The 20,632-nt window shown below is 45.1% G+C and overlaps 1 protein-coding gene across 2 annotated transcripts in view; it reads left to right on the forward strand.

Annotated features, from left to right (window-relative positions):
* ARHGEF9 (Cdc42 guanine nucleotide exchange factor 9) overlaps positions 1-20,632 on the forward strand; it is a 1,787,868-nt gene that overhangs the window by 466,403 nt on the left and 1,300,833 nt on the right. For both annotated transcript variants that reach the window (XM_069612543.1, XM_069612544.1), the window contains exon 4: positions 12,298-12,618. In XM_069612543.1, the coding sequence (XP_069468644.1) occupies positions 12,298-12,618 (321 nt within the window). The remainder of the gene's footprint in view (positions 1-12,297; positions 12,619-20,632) is intronic.

Here is a 20,632-nt window from a genome sequence, read left to right on the forward strand (position 1 = left end):
ATGGCGTCAGTGATAAGGGCCCCATGTTCTGATTGGTCCTCCCGCGAGCCCCCCAGTCTGTGACCATCGCTGCTCCCAGCTCGCGGTGCACCTGTCATTTGCAACAATTTTTCACTATGGGTATGTGCAGACAATGTGAGGATTTATTCATAAGCAGGAAGGCCGACTACTCCCACCGCCGCAGATGTCCATTGAGTCGCTTAATTGTATCTGCCTGTGTCTTGAGACGGGGGATCCAGGCGCCTTCTTCCTCCTGGGCTTGGCATCCTGTCAGATTTGGCTTGGTCACGTGAGGTGGGACCGTGTTTGAGGCAGAATTCTGCACAATTAATATTGCATTTCTCACTGTGTGCCTGGCTTATCTTGCAGGTGCGACCTTGGCGTCGGCTTGCGCTTCGAGAGTTTGCAACGTTGTGCCCTTGACTGTCTGCTTTCGCCGGGCTCATTCTGCAGGGTCAGCAACCGAGCTCTTGCTCATTCAATGTTCATGGAAGCTTTTGCTTGCGGCCTACTTGGGCCTGGTGCATAGGTGGAACCGTTTGATACAGAGCGCTTTAGGTTATGGTATCATATTGCTCTATCCCCAGTATCGTGTCTTCGTTATATTTCTCATTATGGTACAAGGGTTTAGAAGAAGCGCGAGCAAGCCTTTTTAGATGAGTTCATTATGCGTCTTGCGTTTCTGCATTTTGAGAAGCCTATGTGGAAAATAATAAAGATGCACGTCCGTGGGTGTGTCCGTCGCCTACGTCATAGCACTGAGTATGTTCTTCGTGTGGATTGGTGTGGGAGTGTCCGGTGTGTATGTTTGCACGGGTGTGCTGACCGTTGGCTAGGTCGTCATGGCATCTCTAACGATGTGTTGATTTGGTGCTGGATGGTTTAGTCGAGTTCATCCATGCCGCAGGTGTCGCATGTGCAGGGCAGGCTGGTGGGCAGGCGGGTGGGCACGCGAGTGGGCACATCCGTATGTTCTTGTACCAGGGTATTTGGTCGTCTGGGAGATGGGCAAACTCCTCTCGTGGCGGGTGTCTGGGCCGTGATCCTCTAGGCCAGGGTTGAGAGGGGATTGGTGGGAGCCTTTTGTTCACTTTTCCCACTTCATAGCGATGGAGCTAGCCATGGATCCTGCCCATTGATCATATAGTGATGGAGCTAGCCATGGATCCTGCTCATTGTTCATATAGCGATGGAGCGAGCCATGGATCCTGCTCATTGATCATATAGCGATGGAGCTAGCCATGAATCCTGCTCATTGATCATATAGCGATGGAGCTAGCCATGGATCCTGCTCATTGTTCATATAGCGATGGAGCTAGCCATGGATCCTACCCATTGATCATATAGCGATGGAGCTAGCCATGGATCCTGCTCATTGTTCATATAGCGATGGAGCGAGCCATGGATCCTGCTCATTGATCATATAGCGACGGAGCTAGCCATGGATCCTGCTCATTGATCATATAGCGACGGAGCGAGCCATGGATCCTGCTCATTGATCATATAGCGACGGAGCTAGCCATGAATCCTGCTCATTGATCATATAGCGACGGAGCTAGCCATGGATCCTGCTCATTGTTCATATAGCAACGGAGCTAGCCATGAATCCTGCTCATTGATCATATAGCGATGGCTCATTGATCATATAGCGATGGAGCTAGCCATGGATCCTGCCCATTAATCATATAGCGATGGAGCTAGCCATGGATCCTGCTCATTGATCATATAGCGATGGAGCTAGCCTTGGATCCTGCTCATTAATACTATAGCGATGGAGCTAGCCATGGATCCTGCTCATTGATCATATAGCGATGGAGCTAGCCATGGATCCTGCCCATTAATCATATAGCGATGGAGCTAGCCATGGATCCTGCTCATTGATCATATAGCGATGGAGCTAGCCATGGATCCTGCTCATTGATCATATAGCGATGGAGCTAGCCTTGGATCCTGCTCATTAATCATATAGCGATGGAGCTAGCCATGGATCCTGCTCATTGATCATATAGCGATGGAGCTAGCCATGGATCCTGGCCATTAATCATATAGCGATGGAGCTAGCCATGGATCCTGCCCATTGATCATATATCGATGGAGCTAGCCATGGATCCTGCTCATTGTTCGTATATTATATTATTCCATCGCAGGCAGGAGACCACGCTCTCTTCTATTCAACATCACCTTCTTGGGAGCTTCCGGGCCTGCTCACCACACTTCCCACACACCCGCAGCCTCATCTTGGATACGTGACCAAATTCAGCAACCACACTCTTTACGAAGTTTTTATGTAACTCAGCAGCCATTCTCTGAGGTGGACAGGCCACGTGATGGAGTGTGCTCCATTGCAGTTCTCTGCGCAGACGGTCCTTCAGTGGCATAGAGACGTGGAGCGCCCATTTCCATTGCAGCAAGTGGTGAGCTTTCTCGCACCCGTGACACACGCTGTAGCCCCACCCCGGAACAGAGCCTTCTGGAGAGCTGTTCAAGGCTTACAGTACTTATTTCTGGCCAGGGCATTATTCACACTATACAAAAAGAGGAAACAGGTTACCCCTCCCTTGAGCATTAGAAGGATTCCAATTTACACCAGATCCCAGCAGAGTCCTTCACAGATCAACATTATTTGCATCAGAGTAATATTTGTAAAATAATATATTTGAGTTTATTTTGTTTTTCATAAAAATCGCATAACAATACAATACATGAAACATTCATATATACATTTAAGTGGCATCTTTAGATGTAAATTAAACAAACATATAAGGCAAGACAGCAATGTTTGTGCTCAGGGGTTAGTACATCACTGTGTATCTACATGTTTCTGAAAGTCACCAAGTCAAGGAAAATTGTTTTGCACAGCTCCAACCTTATACGCTCGGCAATAGATATTAGGTATATTTCAGCCAGATGCTACACTTTGGCTTAAAGTTACTCTGCCGTATAATGGTGTGGTACATTGTGGTAAAGGAGAAATATTCATCCTTTATGGGATAGAGGCTAGTCAACCAATGATATCTAATCTGGGTCGACACATTGTGTTTCGGTCCTTTTGTTGAGATATATTTATCCGAAATGTTCTCAAATAATATTTTCTTGGGCCTTCATCAGGACGATTGGTTGCTTGCAAACTTGGGAGTTGATCTGGTGAACCCCAGCTTCTTTTAGACAGGAGAGCTATAAGAGAGAGGAAAAAAAGGCAGCTATGTAACACCTCACTCTTGATTTCTCAAAGAGATTCTCTAATGTATCTCTGCGACAAGTGTAACCGACTGACCTTCGTCTCGTAGTGAAGTGTGCAAGGCAGTCATATCATTTAATTATTCTGCCATTTATACAGGGCATTATTCATCAGCTGGGTACTCCACAGGAGGCTTCACCAAGCATTTCGTATCCTGCTGTGGTCTAGGGCCCATCTGCAACTGTAATACCATCTGCCTGCGCTTTGGCCATAGTGGAATAACTGATGCAAGAACTGGGTAGAGATCCTTGAGTGATGCCCAAAATACTCCTCCCTTCCAGGAGCAGAACCGCTAATCAGGCCATGAGCCTTGCACGCTCATTATTACAAACTACTTGATTTATTTGCGATCATAGTGGGTGGGGCAAATGAAGAAAGGCGAAAGAGGGGGATGCAAAGATGCAAGAGGGAGGGCACCAGTCTGTGGGGGACGAAGGGGATCTTGGAGTTTAAAGAGTCATCTCCTACCTCTGGGACGGCTGCCAAGTCAGGAGAGAGAAAGCATCACAGACCCACCAACCGTAGCAGTTATGATCAAAAAGGTGAATTTGGGAGGGAGATAGAAACAAACATAACCTGCGATTTTTTTGAGCAGATCCCGGTTGAGGTTAATAGTGACTGGATTCACATGGTCGCAAATAGTTTGGAAGAATGAACATGTGGGACTGATGGCCTGATCCGCGCTTCAGCTCTTGGAGGGGAGAGATATTTTGGGCATCACTCAAGGATCTCTACCTAGTCCTTGCATCAGTTATTCCACCATGGCCAAAGCGCAGGAAAATGGCATTACAGTTGTTGATGGGCCACAGACCACCGCAGGAAACTAATGCCCAGCAAAGCCTCCTGTGCAGTAACCCCTTGATGAATAATGCCCTGGCCAAAAATAAGTAAGGCCGTGACGACCTCATTGACACCCAAAGATTTCAGAATTGTGCAGCATATGTGTGGTCTTTCAATAACCGATAGTCTGAAAGATCCTCTGTTGGTCATCTTGGTGGCATCTGCTTTTATGGAGTGGGTGATGACAACCTCTGTTAAAGGTGCCATCGCCTGATCTTTTGACTCCGTCTAACTATAGACCCATAACCATCATACCTCTTTCCAGCAACGTGATCCTCTGGCTGCGGATCCATTTGGTCCAGTGCTGCCTCTCACATCATATCCAGTCATGCTTCAGACCTTTTAACCACGATGGCCCTGTGTGTTTTCTGCAATGGTATCTTGGCTACTATGGATCCGGGATGTACCTGTCCACTAGTCCTTCGGCAATCCTTGACTCAATGGATACTTCTATGGTGCTGTGATGGTTGTCAGAGGCTACTCATTTCTTTTTTGGGGGGAAACATCCTATTCAACAATCTTTAGGCAAGTTATGTCAATTGGCATATCTGTTAAGGGTGCAGTCCAACAAGGATCCCCACCCTGTCTCTGATGGTGTTTAATATGTTGTAATGTCTTTCTTAATATGTGCCCCAGAGGCCTGTCATTGGTCTCCTTCATCCACACTGTACACATTCATTCTCAGCAAACTCATCTCCACCAATAGCCTCTCATAGCAGCAATGAGCCGGATGATACCAACACATTATTCTGCCCATGATTCGCTCCTGAGCTGGACTCTCTCATCATGAACTGCTTTCCACCCTCTATCATTCGATGATGCTGTATTGCTTTATGCTCAGTTACACTTACGCGGAACTGATCTCTTTTCTGGCCGACAATGCCACACTCCTTCTACCCTCTCCTATATCCTCTCCCAAGACCATCTTATCCTGCCACTAACTGTCAGGGTTTTCTCTTTGGTAATGACCTGAACATTCAGTTCTTTTTCATCTCCATTGCTAAGGCTGCCAGGCTTAACCACTGGAACAGCCCTGAAACTCATCCGCATCTCCCTTTTCACTCTGTACCAATGCACTCTATGCCACTCTTGGCATAAACGGGATGGATCACTGCTCCTGGCTCCTCGGGGAACTCTCCTCTACTCCCTCCCTCTACAACCTTTCAAGGTCCTTGCCCAGCACTGGGCACCTCCCGCCCCTGGAAGCATCTCACCATTGTCAAATTCCTGTCTTGTGTTTAAATCTATCCCTGGCAACACCCTCCCAACCTGGATGAATCTGCCACTACTCACCCCCTCTTCGCCTCCCGCACTCCATGCTACCAGGTTCTCCTCCATCTCCCCGCCCTTGCCCACCCTGATGGCTCCACACCTCTGGAACGCCCTATCACAAGAAATTAAGGACATGTCCACAGGGACTGTGTCAGGATTGCGAAGATAGCTAAGACCATAGATTCGTAATGCTTTCTCTCTCAGCATGGGAACCCCACAGGCATAGAGTTCTACGAGCCCACCACCCCAATGATGCCCAACCGCTGTCACCACTGGATTGGGTGTCTGGATATATCTGTAAATGCTAGAACTACTGATCATGTGTTTAATGTCTAGTTTGCGCTATCCGCCTTCACCAGCAGCATCCAGATTAACGCATATCTACTATTTTATGTCCAAGTAAATCACCCAGAAATCCATCATCTCGGTAAATCTTTAATGCAACATATGAATATGGCACCTCCTCTGCAGCTGATCTCAGCGTTGACCCAGCTTTCGTTCATATAGCGACGATGCTCAGATCGGCTTCGTCTTAAATTAAGAGTCAAACACAGAATGGATTCCTAGAATGCCTGCATTCTGCAAGGACTGGATGAGAACTACCAGGATATGCTACAATCATGGGAAACAGAAATCATTTTCAATGTGACCCTTTATATGCTGAAATGGTATTAGGTCAAGAGACCTTTTTCATTATTTTGATTTTTGTGAGCCACTAAGATCGGCCGAAAAAAAAAATAGATCTGTTGGTTAGGCGACCTACAAAAATCGAAATAATGACATAGAACTACTGAAACACCTCCTGACTAATCCTCGTCTCCTCTTTCCTCTTCATCGTCCATTCTGGTAAGTGATCAAGGCAAAGTCCTAGGAGTGTGGTCGGACACAAATCTGTCATTGAAAGTTTTGCTGGGAGCGGCAGTAAAGGCAGTCTCCTTTCAGCTGTAGGAACACAACACCAAGCCACGGATCATTCCTACGGTGGGCCGAGCCTGAGTACTTAGCGCCCTGACTACCGACCGCACCTAGACATGTGACCCAACCAATATGCTGGCCATGCCGCCTGGAGATCTTTACACCGGCTCTGGAAGTATGAAAGCATGATCAAGTGATGGACATAGGGACGGAACTTTATGGACCAAACCACTTTAACGCAAGTCTCAGAACCTTTGACAGCCATTGAGGGATGCCCTACACATATGGGGCCTCATTACGACCCTGGTGGTCCCGTAATGAAGGGTACCGGTGCGGGACCGGCACCCTTCATTACGGGAGCACCTATTACGAGGTTCCCTTTACGGGACCCGGTCAGGACACCTGGTAAAACCAGGCGTCCTTAGCTGGTCCAGCGAGGGGAATAGGGAGCTAATAACAGGCTGTTATTAACGTGCCCTATGGGGCTCAATGGGAATGGGGATCGGTTCCTTCAAGGAGGAATTATCGGGTCCTCCAATGTTGGAATGACTCGGTTATTCCTCATTGAAGGAACCCGGTACTGGAGCCCGGTATGGAGGCAGCCATGCCCTTGTTAAGGGCATGGCTGCCTCCATACTCGTAATGAGGCCCACAGTGTCTTATATGTTAATATCTTCATCTTTAGTTATTTATAGAATGCTCAATGTGTTACTTAAACACATCTGGAGAAATTCCGAATCCGCAGGGCACATTTTGCACCAATAAAAGCAGATTTCTTAGTAGCAGAGAGTTTCAAAATTCTTCACAGATCCACCGAAGGATTTTGAAATGTTTGGACAGTTCCAGCAGATTTCCCCTCTGTAACTATGGAATTTCTTGTTCAACAGAAATAGGACAAATATTTTTGCATATTTTCACAGTTTTCCGTAGAATTGGACCGCCTCAAATTTCGTCATGTTTTGCCAAATTCCAAGAATGTTTCATCTTCGGGGCGTTATTATGACAGATGTGCCTTAGGTGTTTCCATTAAAGCCACTAGGTTGGAGGCAAGTCTTATGTCTTTTGGGAACAGATAAGGCTATTTCCAGTGTGGGGAATGCCAGGGAACTCTAAGTTACCCTGAGGGGTTGATTGTAGCAAATAGCGTGTAGGTCCCCTTGGGTTCTGCACACCATGTTTAAGTTTAGCAAGTGTTTGGCCTCTAGTGTGCAGACATGTGGGATGTGTCCAGCTGATTGCAGCCCCTTCGCCACTCGACTCTTTACGTCCCCATCTTACTTCACCTCCTACAACAGTAAACATGCCTTCACAATGTGCTTCTTTCAGAGAACGTGCCTAAGTGTGAATAACTACAAGTGCAACAAGCAAAATGGCCAGAACTACTGATGGGGGTGGCATCAGCCAGAAAAAACACATGCACTGTCATATCGGGAGGATAGCTCAGTGGCAACGTGCTCACCTTGGAAGCAAGACGACATGAAGCAACACAGGTTTGATCCCCGGATCCGTGCTTAGAAACCTCTGGGTATTAAGTGCAATATAAATAACCTATCATTTCATATCATATAAGGAAAGAAAGTGCAGACAAGCTATTAATCACTGAGATCTGGATAGCCAAGCCCCTAACCCCTGTGCAAGCATAGTTCTGAAAGTTAAGCCCCTAACCCAGACATCTGTGTTCAGCCTACAGAACACAGATACCAGTCATACCAAGGCTGACTCAAGCATTCATCCTTCGGCGATTGATAGCCTAAGCACCATTACAATTGCTAATGATAACTAACACACACTGTTAGAGCTCTTAGAAGCAGGAGGAATCTGCCATGAAGCACTGTATTAAACATGAGGAGTTTTTGTTATCATTGTTATAGTTCATACCCGACACTGAAAGGTTTCGGAGCCATGGACCAAGTCAATCCTAATAACAGGAGCTATCATAGTGATAGCGCAAAGGGACATGTGTTCATGACTGTAGCAGCTGCCCCCCCTTCCCAAAATTCTTTCAAACTATTTCCAGGCTCTGTTTTGTTCTCGGCCCTCCATGGCAATTCAATTTCACAGCATTGACCGCCAACAGATAACTCCAGCAACAACCAATTCTCCAATCCAAACACTGCCATGAGCATTAACCTAAAAAACACCTCCTTGCAAGCCTTAGACATTCCACAAGGCAACCCCCAAAGTAACGGCACCTACAAATACGGGGTGAAAGCTCTGACTTCCACACCCATGCCGAAAATATTATCGTTGGGTCAACCTTCACCGAAAGGTGACGACGTCATAGAATGAGGTTTGTAAGATTACCGCTCTGGCTAATAATGGCGGCCCACTACCCATCGTCCTTTCCCACACCATTGCACAAATGTCATCTGTCTCTACATAAACTACACCTTAAGAGAAGCACTGATTACCTGTCATGTGGTAGGATCCAGTGCGCCCCTGCGGGGTAAAGGTAGTACATGAGATACCATGTCATGTAAGCATTCCCCTCAAATAAGTAAACTAGCATTGGATTGGCAAGAACTAGTAGAAAGTAGTGCCTTGAAGCAAGTAAGCAGGTAATGTGCTATATGCATAAAGAGCAGCGCAACATGACATATTTAGAATATAGTGCCTAGACAAAAGGCCAGTCTATACTGCACAGCAATGTAGAGCTTGAAACAGCAGAGATATATTCAAAGCGCTGTATTGCCCAAGTAGCCTTATATTGCAAAGCAGACACGTTTAGGTGTTTCACCTTACATGAATGCATGTAGCCTTTCCAATACAGCAAAACCCTTAGCAGTTGTAAACAGCAGGAACATTCATACATGCATGTGTAGAAACCTCTCCAGAAAGGTAGATATAAGCAGGACCGTGTAAGGACCAACACATGCATAAATCACCCCACTGGCAAGACGTGATTTAGAATCCTTTGTATTCTCCTTATTAAAGGCAGTCTGCGGACGACGAGAAGAAGCAGTGTACAGATGCAAACATACAGAAGCCTTGACTTAAGTCTTAGATTCATAAAATAGCCAGACACTTAAGAGCGAGATACTTCTGGGCGCCGCCCGCAAGGGGCTGATATTGTCGCCACGTTCTGAAACTGATAAGACGATGCGACACTTTTCAGAGCGCCTTGCGAAGCAAGGAACTGATAACACAGACACTTACCAAAGGGGGGATGTTCTCCACAATTTGCTTAACTACGTCAAAGAGAGGGTGAGGGGTTTAACACCCGTGTTGCATAGCTCAGCATCAGACGCCGGGGGGGGGGGGGGGGGGGGAGTCCTGCTTACCAACGACATCTAACTCTGGTAAGAGACTGGTTGGGGGTCTTGCTGTGATCCAGAGGTCCTGACGTCCGGTGCTGCTGAGGCCCTAATTACAGGGGCTGTATGCTTTTGCTCTACACCTTATTTGCAATGGGTTTTGCTGGCTTGGATACTGTGCTTTAAATGTGGTCTTCTTTTATTTGAATGCAGTAGAAATGTGCTTGCATTGTTTGTGATTGACTTATGTTGATGACTGCATTGGCCTACACATTAGGTTTAGATTGGAAACCACAGTGTAGCTTTAGAAATGCGTTTTGTAGTATTACTTTGAATTGTGAATCAAATCGAACAGAGTCTTAAGGATTGGACAGGGCTTTTAGTGTCACTGCCCATAGACATCTGATCCAGCCCATGCTGGACTGGAGTCTCTCTGTTGAAAAGCTCATATGTTTTGAAGCCCCATGTTTGGGACATTATAGATTGATTCAAGTACAACCAAATGAGATTGATTTAATATGCGAATAGAGAGTTTGAGGTTTTTGATCTGCAAATAAAACTCCTTTTTGACAACATGGTCATTTGTGACTCCAGTACGTTGATATGATATGATAGGTTATTTAGAACGTGCTTAATACCCAGAGGTTTCTAGGTGCAGACCCGAGGATCGAACCTGTGTTGCTCTGTGTCGTCTTGCTTCCAAGGTGAGCGCGTTGCCCCTGAGCTATCCTCCTGTGATAATATGACATGCTAACTCACTAGCAGGTGGCATGTGATGTAGATTACTATCATCTCCCTTTCTCTCTCTCTCTCTCTCTCTCTCTCTCTCTCTCTCTCTTTCTCTCTCTCTCTCTCTCTCTCTCTCTCTCTGTCTCTCTCTCTTTCTCTCTCTCTCCATCTGTTACGCATTAGACACAGCATCATACATGGTCGTGCAGAGCCCCTGAGCTCATAAGTAAGCAGCTAGGGTGGTAGGTAGGTTGGCAGCATTCATGGGCGTAATTTTAGGGAGGGACGGGGGTGTTTGTCCCCCCCAACTTTCATGGCACATTATTTTGTCCCCATTCATTTGAATGGGACACCTTTTCTTCAGAGGTCATGCCCCCCCCTCAACATTTTCAGCAAAGTTTCTCCACTGGCAGCATTAGCAGGATACTGTTACAAGTGAAAAGGCTTGTTATCAGAAGTGTACTGCAACACGTGACTGCTGAGGTTGGGAGGGTTTACCCTCTAAGCTCATGGAAATAAATATAAATCGTAGCGAGAGCACATTCAGAACTGCATCGAGACAGGCGGGGGTCAGTGTCGTTCCTGAGCGCTAGAATGTACTCTCAGCTGGACTGGGAGTGAGAGACAAGGAAATTCCCTTCAAATTCAGAGCCAACGCTCACTGTAGCGGTTCCGCATCGGGCCACACAACACGCCCACGTAGAGGCCAGCAACCACTGCAAGATTGAAGCTGTCATAACACTCCTTGAGGGCCAGAGGGGTGTTGTCTTGTGCACAGATAGAATTGGATATGGTCTTAGAGGACTTAGCTTTCAAGGCCATGCAATATTTGAGATTCTGTAAGGCGTATTTGCATCCGGCTAATATCATTTGGAGAATTATCCTAAGGTGAGACTGCGAGCCAAAGGCCCATTGCTGATTAGCCATCCTAACAATCTGAGAGGGGCCATCATGGCTATGCTTTTGGCAAGTCACAAGCCCATGGAAGAGCACACATTTGAAGGACCCTATAGGTGCATTAATTGGTTTATTTCAGTAAAAGGGATGAGAAACAATGCAACATTTAAAACCATCACATTTATATTTCTCTATCTGTCGGCAGCTGAAAAGGGCTAATTTCCTTCCGGTGCAGGTGAAACTACATAGAACGTATCCTTATTATATCTTTATTATATGAAAGAAAGAACTTTGAGGATGCTCCATACCCATCTGGAAGCTTGGAAATGTAAGACCCTCACAGATTTCTCTAATCCTTTACACCACCTGTCCAGCTGAGGATCCCAGGCTGCTCTCGTTTCTTCCATCATCTAAACTCTGACCCCAGCGCCTTCATCCTCATCCCTAACTCTTTGCAATCTTCTTCAATGCATCGGACTTGACGGTACCCGAGAAATCCTCTATGTTTGCGTCTTGTTTCTGTTTAACAGAATGAACGTCTTTGCGCACCAGTTGTTTTATGCAAGGATCCAATGCATGTGTTTGAGAGACATGCATGATATTTTCCACTTAATCTTTTTATTTTTTTATTTAAAAAAAGGGACAATCAGATTCTGCTAATCTAGAGAGCCAAGCGACTAATTCAAATTCTCGTGAAAGCGATCAACATTTATTTAGTTTAATTCTTCTAACGCGCCACACGCCCGTAGGCCTGTGCAGCAAGAACATGCAGCATGGTGCTTTCCAGAGGTGTTGGACTATGACTCCCATGATGCCTCTGCCTGGATTATGCTGGCAAGGGCTGATTGGAATTGTAGTCCAAAACCTCCAGAGAGCCATGCACTGCAGACCCTCTTATCTCTGTCCTTTTGAACCTGCCCATTAATATGAGTTTTGAAATTTCCATTTCATATGAGTCTTCAAGTAGCCCATGAATTCAAGCCTACATTGTGTGAAACTGTTTTAGCAACATTATGAAGAAGCAATGTTTTTGGCTTAACAGTATAGATTAATGTAAATCTGTCATTTGCATAGTTTGTCTAGTTATTAATTTATTTAATTAATACATTGATAAGATATTACTTTAAATGAATTGTTATCTCTAAATCCTAGGTTCCTCTGGGGGTGATCTGGCAAGAGCACATAGGAAATAACTCAAAAGTCAACACTGAGCCGAGCTGCGGAAGCCCCACCTCAGCACCGCCCTGTGGGCAGCCATCGGAAGTGCTACGCCCCATTCTAAAAGGTGGGACCTGTCTCCCCAGTACTGTGAACATTCTGAAGGAAGTGAATGGCGAGGTTTCTGGATCGCCGGCCACAGATCATGGAACCAATTGCAGGATCAGGTGTGAGCAGCGTCAAAAGAGCCTTATAAGCGACAGGAGAAGACCGCTCGTGCAAGGCAACCAGCTGGAAGGCGGGCACTTTCCTCACGTAAGAGAAAAGACTTACGCGTGCAGATCTGCTTCTCGCCCTTAACTTTGACTTGCTTTGTTGTTGGATGCACCTCTTGCTTTGCGGCATAACTGTTTGGAGCATGTTTCAGTCCACGGCATGAGTTTGCAAACTGTGCCTCTCCAGACATTTTGCACTGTGACTCCCATGATCAATCTCCATTCACTATGCTGGTTGGGGTTGATGAGAGTTGTAGTCCAAAACATTAGGGGAGCCAAAGGTTGCAGACCCCCTGGTCTATATTAAGAAATACATAGGATGCAAACTTGTGAACTTGTTTTTAAAACACAACCCCTTACATTTTACCCTTGAGATTTTGATGTAATGGTTCGGCCCAACTAAGGGTTTGCTTTGAAGAAAATAATAAGAGGAAAAATGATAATGATTACTATTGCTAAAAATCCCATTCTGTAAAACATTGAATCAAGCAAGCTTTTACAGTAGTGCAGTGCATAGGAGTCTCAGCACTAGGGCCTTGGGGCAGGCAGGATGGACTGCCATCCTATGGCCACCCACCTGGGAGGTGGAACAGTATGATGTGATAGGTTATTTATAACGCACTTAATACCCAGAGGTTTCTACGCGCGGACCCGGAATCGAACCTGTGTTGCTCCGTGTCGTCTTGCTTCCAAGGAGAGCACTATCCTCCTGAGACTCCGGAGTAGGTAGTTTACAGGCTCGGACTGGCCTAAAGGGCAATAGGGCAGTACCTGAACCAACAATGTAAAATGCTAGTGTGCTTTTTTGGTTAGCAAAGACTTGAGTAAAAATAATATGTCCCCTTTTCATGGCAGATACCGCTAGATTTATGGTTCCCACAAACCTCATTAGGACCCCTAGAAGACTTTGCTAGGCCTCCCACCCCGGCTTCACATGACCCACTCTAGCCATAACGTCAGCAAAATAAATCACCATTTGTGCCACGTAGTTCCACTGGGCTTGCATTTAGTCGAATGATATCAGTCAACACACTTTTATTCGGTATAAAATCTTCAAGTCAATACATTAAAGACATACCATACATATAAATGTTGGTAATACTGATAGTATACAAATCATCTCAATGTCCTAACCCAACCTTTAGAAGTATAACATGAACAGTCTTAACAATACAGGTTCGTATCGATATCATTGAACAATCTTTAAGAACAATTACTCAAGCCATTTCTAAGCCAACCCACATTAAAGGTCTCACGCTTGGCTGGGTATCCCATCACAACTGTTCCCTCCTCATCTCAGAAATTTGCCCCCTTCCCTGGTCTGACCACTCCTGCAGAAAATTAGACATCACTACCTCGAAGGGGCCTACAAAGTCTACTATCGCTCTGCCTGCTGCATTCTCGAGAAGCTTGCGGAAGCTGATTTAGGAGAATGTATCCCCCTACTTCCTGGTACCCGCCGTCCTGTCCCCCTTCCCTAATGACCCAGAGCTTCTGGCAACAGCATTCAATAAGGTCATTACCCAAGTGGTAGACACTATCGCTCCGCTCACCCTTAAAAAAGCCAAGAAAGCAAAGCACTCCAATGCTTGGTTCACCCAGGAGCTCCTGGAATTTCACCCCAAAAAAAGGGCAGCGCTTGCTACTTGGAAAAACAACCCTAATGATGCCTCCAAAGCAGCCTTTAAGACTATATCTAAATACTATAAAACTTCCATCATTCCGGCCAAAGCCGCCTCTTTCAACTCCAGGATTGAAAATGCTAAATCTGGGACAACGGAAATCTTTGCCATCTTTAGAGAACTGGAGACTCCCTCAACCCCACCTCCTACTCTCCTGAAGGACGAGACTTGGTGCAACAAAATTCAAGCTGTCATGCTTGACAAATTGGACACTTTGCAAACCAAAATCCTAGCCCACCAAAGGACCTGTCCAATCTACTGGCTAATAGTCCTAATACACCCGCCCCAGTCACTAATCCTAGGCAGGCCCCGGTGTTTGAATTCACGGACATGAGAGAACCCAGAGTCATTTCTCTCCTGAAATCCATGAAGCCGTTGAATTGTAAAGGTAACGCCTGCCCGGCTCAGGTCATCAAAGACTGTGCCTCCTCCCTTGCCCCATTTATCACTGCATTCATTAATTCCTCCTTCCAGTCTGGCCATATTTGACTCAAGGAAGCGTGGGTTTCACCGCTTCTAAAAAAACCTCCCTTGACCCAACGGTCCCAGGGAACTACAGGCCCATTACCACTGTACCCTTTCTGCAAAAATGTCTGGACAATTTTTGGGACAATTTGGGATCCGGCCATGACATGGCACCGAAATGGCACTACTTTATTTATTTATTTATTTATTTATTACATTTGTTATACGCCCAGACCCTGAGGTATCACGGCGTAGTTACCGACAGTGGGTAAATACAATACAAGCTTGCAATAAAAACAGACAGGAGTACAAAAGCAGAAATAGCATTACATTCAGCTTATATACAACAGATAATTGTGTTTAACCTAAAATATGTAATGGATGACCTCAGAGACGCGGGCAAACCTGCGCTCCTCCTTCTTTTTTTATTTTTTTTTTTAATTTAAAATGTTTTGGTTTACAGTTCAAACCTTTCATCTTACTAACATATTTTACATATCTCTTTCTACTCATTTTCGAAAAAGTCTCTCATATTTGTCCTTCTTCGGTGTTACTTTGCGTTGGTTCTCTTTTGTCTCGTTATCCATGTTCTCCCTCATCCAATTTGTCCATGCTCCATTATATTATTCCAAAAAGATATCAGGGCAAATATGGTTTTTTTCTCATTTCCTGCAACCAGTGATGCCGATCGATGTTCGGGCGATAGCGACGTTTGATTGTTCATAAACCATCCACTGGATAGGTTTCTTTTTTCGGCTAGTGCAGGACATATCATAATGATGTGGTGGATACTCTCAGTTACCGCTCTATCTTTACAAAATCGGCAGTGTTTTTGGGATCCGGGAATTTGTTTCCTTGCTGCCATTATTTCTCCTGTTGGTAAAATATTTAACCGTAGTCTCATGAACATATCTCTTATCTTGGATGAAGGAAAGATCTTTAGATACGTAGGCAGTTTGTTAATAGGTCTGACATCTAGTTTTCATGGTATGTCATGATGATACTTGGCTTTGATCTTATTCGTATTTATCCAATCATTCTCTGTAAGTCTCTTCTTCGCCTTTTGTGGTCTTTCTAACAGCATCTCCAGGGAGATGCCTTGTGCTTCTCTTTTTGCTTCGGTCGATCTTTTCCAGAGTTCCAGAGCTTGTTCGTTGCTTCCATCTTTTTGTTTCTTAGTATTTCAAGTGGTGGCGCGTATGATTGGCTCATAATTTTCCAATATAGATCAAATTGTTTCTAATCAACAATGGACTCCAATGACTATGACTAGAGGGCAAGTTCTGCTCGGATGCGAGGCATAGGAAGTGATGAAGATAGGTTTAATACAGTCCTCCAGAAACTTCCCTCCAGTTGTGACCAGATGGATTTATTGATGTTTATCATTGATTCTGCTCCATATGTTAGAATTGCCGTTACTTTTTGTTTGTAGAATGTTATAACAGGGGTCATAGAGAATTTTCCATATTTCCGGTGGAGTGTTTTGGGCTGGCGTGCTAATGATAGAACTTTGGCTTTAAGATGTTGAGACCATTCTTTCTCTCTTGGAGATTGTGATATCCATACCCCTAGATATTTTATCTTCGTCACTTGCTCCACTTTTTCTTTTCCAATGGGGAAAGAGATTAATGGTCCATTCTTTTTAGTTTGTTTCATTAGTGGCATGAATTTTGTTTTCTGTGTGTTTATTTCTAACTGATTGTTCTTCTTGTATTCTTCTAATTTCTGGAGCGCAATCTGCGCTCCTCCTTCTTTTAGACCTTTCCGCTGCCTTTGATCTGGTGGATCACGAAACCCTCTGCCATCATCTCTCCTCTGCAGCCAACTTCTCCCTGAGGGCCTGTGCATGGATAACCTTGTTCCTACAGGAAAGAGTGATGAAGGTTTTCTCTGAATCCTCATGTGCCAACCCTAGTCTCATTAAATGTGGGGTCCCACAGGGTTCGTCCAAAGCCACCACCCTCTATAACCTCTTCACGAGGACCCTGTTCAAAATCTTGGACGCCCTGGGCATCTCATACACTAACTATACAGATGACACCCAGATGCTCATCCCCCTCTCCGGTGACTATCCAACTGACATGAACACCCTCAACTCCATCTACTCAACGATCCAATCTTGGATGGCAGAAAACTGGTTATGTCTCAACAGTGAGAAAACTGAACTTCTGCTAATTGGTTCCCCCTCCACCCTGGGCAAATTGGACAAGCAATATTGTTCCTTCACCATTGATAAGATCCCCATCACTGTCTCACAAGTCATCAAGACACTGGCCGTGTATCTTCAACCAAACCTGACCATGGATAGACAGGTTAATGCTATTGCTTCCTCTGCAGCGTATCACTCCAAATTTCTCAACGCAGCTAGGCCCTTCCTCTCCCAACAGAATTGCCTCACCATTGCTAGTGCGATTATTGGGTTGAGGTTGGACTACTTTAATGCCCTCTTTATTGGGACCTCCCACAAGAATCTGGCCAAACTTCAACTAGCTCAGAACAATGCCTTGAGGGCCGCAACGGGCATCCCGCGCAGGGACCATATCTCGGTGTCAGAAGGCAGGTACACTGGCTCCCGGTCAAGGAAAGGATTGTTTTCAAAACCCTCACCTTAACACACAAATGTCTCCACGGCCTGGCTCCCCCTTACCTAGCTCAAAGGATCATCAGACACACGCCATCTATACCCTCTAGAGTGGCATATTCCAATCAAATCAGCATTCCTCTTACACGCAGAGTTCGTGCGGGTGGTACCAGCTTCCCAACTATGGCCGCTACCTTCTGGAACACCCTCCCGTCCCAGATTAGGTTGATTGACTCTCATGCAGCCTTCCGGAAAGCCATCAAAACGAGGCTCTTTGTTTGAAAGGGCTTTATTTCCACCTGTATGTATTTCTGTGTAACATCTATCAAATGTATTATGCAACTAAACAATCTGTACTAAGCAATATTCTGTTGGGCCGCATTCTTGTAACCCTGAATCAAGCCTTCTTACGTGTCCTCATAGCGCCTTGATGCCTGTGGGCTGTAGTGCGCTCTACAAATCCAAAAATAAAAAATAAAAAAATAGACAGAGGAGAGCGCTGCTCGTATCCTCTGTCATCATTTTCTTATCCACATAATTACAGAAAGTGTCCAGGTTTAACAGCTTCTTTCTTAGCAACCAAGCTCTATGGGTATATCTAGCAACTGCATAGACTAAATAAGGACACAACAACATAACACGCATCATTGATTCTGTCGCCTCTGACCCTTTCCAGGTGTTTGTAAAAGCAGCCACTGGGTGGGTCCTTAGTCTCATTGGCATGTATAGGCATTTCTCATACGGGTGAAATAAAATCTTGAGATGATTTCCTACCTGGGATCATAAGCTCAAGGTAGGCAGGTCCCAGTTTTAGCTCCATGGCGCCAGCCTCCGACTGGCCCCTTGATTTTTAGGTCGTACAAATCCTTTCCTCTTTCATTATTATAGGCTGTTGGTTTTGGGGGTTTTCCCATAAATTGCCTCCCCCTATTTCAAAGGTGGACATCTTTACTTGGCAAAGCCAGTCTTTTGTCTTCCCTCCGTCCATAGGCATCACATGGCTTAAAGTGTCTCTATATATCTCCATCCCTTCCTGGTTCCACGGTTTTAGCCACAAAAGGGCTGGGATAATGGACGCTAAAGAGGTCACTGGGATTACTTCTAACTCTAGAAGTAGCAATGCAGAGGGAGTGCTCTTGGGTAATAAAACCAATTATTTAAAAAATGTTAATTCGCTAGAGGCCAATTTTTTAATATGTGCATGCCCCTATAATTCACCCCCATATAAAGCAGCCGGATAGACCCAGTGCTGGCGAGGTTGCTCCTCGGCCGTGGCTTGCATGGAATGCTTGAATGGACCCCCCCAAATTTTGGAAACAGCCCGATTCACCTGGGCTCCCCATCCTTTTGATTCTTGGAAACCTGCCCCAAGGTAATGAGCATTGTTAACTTGGTCTAGTTGGATTCCATTCACCTTTAAAACTAGGGGCTTTGATTTTGAAAACCCAGGTTTAAACACCAAAGCCTTTGACTTTTCAATGTTCACGTTCAATTCCAGCTCATTGCACTTGCGCATGAATAACGCCAATGATTTTTCCAAGCCTTTCGGGGTTGTTGCCAATAATACTGTATCATCAGCGTAAACTAACGCAGGGTACTTATCCATAGCCATTTTGGGGCAGTCCTGGCTCTCCTTTAACACTTTGTAAAATATTTCTTGTATGTGTAGGTTAAGTAAAAGGGGCGCCAGTGCACAACCCTGCCTCACCCCTTTGTTACATCAAAGGCTGCAGTATTTTCACCTCCTAAACCATATCGAACAGTGGCACTATTTCTGGTGTAAAGGAGCCTGATTATCCAGATCAGGTGTGCAGGAGTTTTGCGGAGGGTTAATAATTTCCACTGCATTTTCCTTGATACTGAGTCAAACGCTGTCCTCAAACCGAGGAATACAGCCTATAATTCCATTTTGTTCAGAACCGTGTATTTCTGGGTCAGCATGTGAAGTAAGAAACAATGATTAAAGGTTCCTCCATTTTCTCTAAATCCTGCCTGCAATTCACTTATATCAGTGTTATTTTCATCCCAGTCTCGTAATTCGCTTAAAATAATCTTCCTGTAAAGTTTACCTGCACTACAAGAGATATTGGGCGATAATTGGCTGCATTGTCCCTCCCACCTTTTTTGTACAAGGGAATTAAAGTTGCCTTACGCCATGATTCAGGGATTACCCCCTCCCTCATAATTGCATTAAAAGCCCTGCACAGGACTGGAGCCCACATATCCACCTGATCATTAAACAAATCTGCTGGAATGAGGTCAGGCCCAGCTGCTTTACCATTTTGTGGGAGGTGATCGCATGCTCTACATCCCCTACAGTTATACACAACCATCACTCAATAGATTGACCTCTGTGTTCATTACTCGGGTGGTGATATTGTCCACCATTCCCCCACATAGGCTCTCAAAATGAAGCCGTTAATCTTCTTCTCGTGTACAGAAGTCGCGTGTCTGGTCAACTTTGAAGTCCTTGTTCCTTACAAGCTGCCAGAAGAGCACATTGTTTTTATTTTGTAGAACCTCGGACATACCTCGGACATACCTCGGACATACCACCACTTATCCAGTACAAAGTCACTTTTTTACTGGATACTATCATTTTGTACTGTGAGCGAGCCCAACACAAATTATTTTTCTCTACTGCCTCCTTTGTGTCTATGCAGCCAAGGATTTTATTTTTCACCTTTTGGCACTCCCCATCGTAACACTCAGTTTTACACAGCATTTTATTTTCTGATAATTGCCTTTGAAATAGAGATGTAGGGGAGAAAATTGTCTTTCAAACTCTCAGAGGCTTATACTATAAGCAGCTCATTAGTCTCTGAATCACGAATGGCTTCAATGTTCAAAATAATTCATGAGTAGAGTGACAACTAGCTATTCTGATCCCGCACCTTTGCCCACCTAACTGATTTACGCGCATGGCCTCCTATAGACATTATTTGACCACGTCTAGCTTCCATGGGTTTTGCATTCTTTAACCCATCACCTCTAATTCGTACACGCAGGGGATAATGGTCACTCTCTATTCTTGCTTGGATCTCAAAGTCTTCCACCCGGGCCCATGCAACTCCTGAAATAAGAATATTGTCTAAGAGGGATGAACCATTATGGCCCTTAAAAGTCATTGTTGCATGCTGATCTTTGGGGAAGCGGCCACTGAATGCTCTTAAATGTAGGTTATACAACATACATGCTTATTCTGCTGCCATACGATGTAGTCTCGCTTCGGAGGATGCTATCACATTGGGGATTTCCCAAGCTAAATCTTGGTCTTCCCATAATCCTTCTAGTATTCCCACATGTTCAATCTGGAGGTTGAAATC

This window comes from Ambystoma mexicanum, chromosome 5p (assembly GCF_040938575.1).
Source record: "Ambystoma mexicanum isolate Mex_15411 chromosome 5p, UKY_AmexF1_1, whole genome shotgun sequence".
Taxonomy (NCBI): Eukaryota; Metazoa; Chordata; class Amphibia; order Caudata; family Ambystomatidae; genus Ambystoma; species Ambystoma mexicanum.